Raw genomic sequence first — 1,940 nt, 5'->3', positions numbered from 1 at the left:
TTTTTAATTCTTGTTATTATACTTTTCATTGGACACATATTTTGGTTGTTAAGCTTTTGTTGAGCAATAGTGTCAGTTTTGTCTGTTGAGAATGTAATCAGCGAGAGACAACAAAGGAGCCACCTTGTCTAAATCAAACCCTTGAAGATGTTCCCGAGCTTCTCTGTTCAATCTCTCTGCATATTCCCTCGATTTTTCCATTCCCATCAGTCTTGGGTACGTTAGCTTTCCGGCGATCAAATCTTTACCTGCAGTCTTTCCCAACTCCTCCGATGACTTGGTCACATCAAGCACATCATCCACCACCTGAAACATCAACCCAATGCATCTTGCGTAACTCCTAAGCTTCTCTATTTCTTCATCCGACCCACCTCCCATTATAGCTCCCGTGACAGCTGCCGCTTCAAGCAACGCTGCCGTTTTATGAATATGTATAAACTCAAGATGCTCTAATCCCACTTCGTTATTATCAAAGCTCATACCTTCTCCAGCCAAATCCGCCGCTTGACCTGCAACAAGCCCCTCCGTCCCCACTGCTTTCACCATCTCCTGAACGGCCCTGAGAACCCTCTCTGGAGGTACGTCCATTAAGGTTGATGTCGCGGCCTTTTGGACAGCCAAAGCTATGAGCGCATCAGAAGCTAATATGGCTGTTCCTTCTCCAAAGACTATATGGTTAGTGGGTTTCCCAAGGCGGAGGCTGTCGTCGTCCATGCAAGGGAGGTCGTCTAGGATGAGAGACGACGCGTGGAGCATCTCAACCCCACACGCAGCGGCCATTGCGGTTGAANGAAACCCTAATTCCCAAATCGCCTTTCCTACATGCAATCACAGCCGATTCACCATTCAATCAAAATACCGCCATGGGAAACGGCAATCTCCTCTTCTTCCGGCAGCAATCTCCTCTTCTCCGACCGCAATCTCCTTTTCCTCCACACCCAGACGATTCGACAATAAATTCTTCGTTTTCTCTCAATCGCGAGAGAGAGAGAGAGAGAGAGATAGAAGCAAAAAAAAATTTACACATTTTATATTTTTCGATCACTTAATAGCATACGGACACGTATGCGTCTCTTATAACACATTTGGAGATACTATATAATAACTCCCCTTAAAGTTTTTGTTTTCTTTTCCTTTATTTTTTAAACGAAAAATACTAAGAATCAGGCGTTGTTAAGCTTACTACTAAAGTACTGTAGTTGACCAAAAAAATAATAATAAAGTACTAATCAATATATAATCAGTTATAATAAGTTCGAAGTGGTTAACATTCACATGTTCCCTCAAGATCTCTCATTAACAATCTCCGAAACTGGAAAGTTCATTGACAAAAAAAGTAGCATCAACAACTCAATCAAGAATAAGAAAAATCTTTAATTTGGATTATTTATCTCCTTATTTTTAGTTTATATATAGTTTCAACTAGTTTAGCATGTGCATATAGAACTTTCAGAATTATTGTATGCCAAATATATAGTACAAATTGATGGAAACCCCAATGTATCCTGCTTTAGTGATTGCATCCAAAGGGACAAGTGAAGACCGTTAGCCATTAAGTAGAATATGAGGCCTAAGTTTGTATACGGGTCTCGTGTGTTTTATTGCATTTTTTTTACGTATCCAAATTTTGAATTCTTGTTATTATACTTTTCATTGGACACATATTTTGGTTGTTAAGCTTTTGTTGAGCAATAGTGTCAGTTTTGTCTGTTGAGAATGTAATCAGCGAGAGACAACAAAGGAGCCACCTTGTCTAAATCAAACCCTTGAAGATGTTCCCGAGCTTCTCTGTTCAATCTCTCTGCATATTCCCTCGATTTTTCCATTCCCATCAGTCTTGGGTACGTTAGCTTTCCGGCGATCAAATCTTTACCTGCAGTCTTTCCCAACTCCTCCGATGACTTGGTCACATCAAGCACATCATCCACCACCTGAAACAT

At 40.6% G+C, this 1,940-nt stretch overlaps 1 protein-coding gene and 1 pseudogene across 1 annotated transcript; both read right to left on the bottom strand.

Moving 5' to 3' along the window:
• LOC104748359 (geranylgeranyl pyrophosphate synthase 10, mitochondrial-like) lies at positions 73-1,085 on the bottom strand. Its single transcript, XM_010470014.1, has 2 exons — positions 1,058-1,085; positions 73-818 (listed from the first exon to the last, which is right to left on the bottom strand). Exons 1-2 carry the CDS (start codon positions 1,083-1,085, stop codon positions 73-75), a joined length of 774 nt encoding a protein of 257 aa, XP_010468316.1.
• LOC104746422 overlaps positions 1,698-1,940 on the bottom strand; it is a 10,241-nt pseudogene continuing 9,998 nt past the window's right edge.

The sequence above is a fragment of the Camelina sativa genome, chromosome 15, assembly GCF_000633955.1.
Source record: "Camelina sativa cultivar DH55 chromosome 15, Cs, whole genome shotgun sequence".
NCBI lineage: Eukaryota > Viridiplantae > Streptophyta > Magnoliopsida > Brassicales > Brassicaceae > Camelina > Camelina sativa.
Note: the sequence above shows the minus strand (reverse complement) of the source record. Positions and strands in the feature narration are given on the sequence as shown.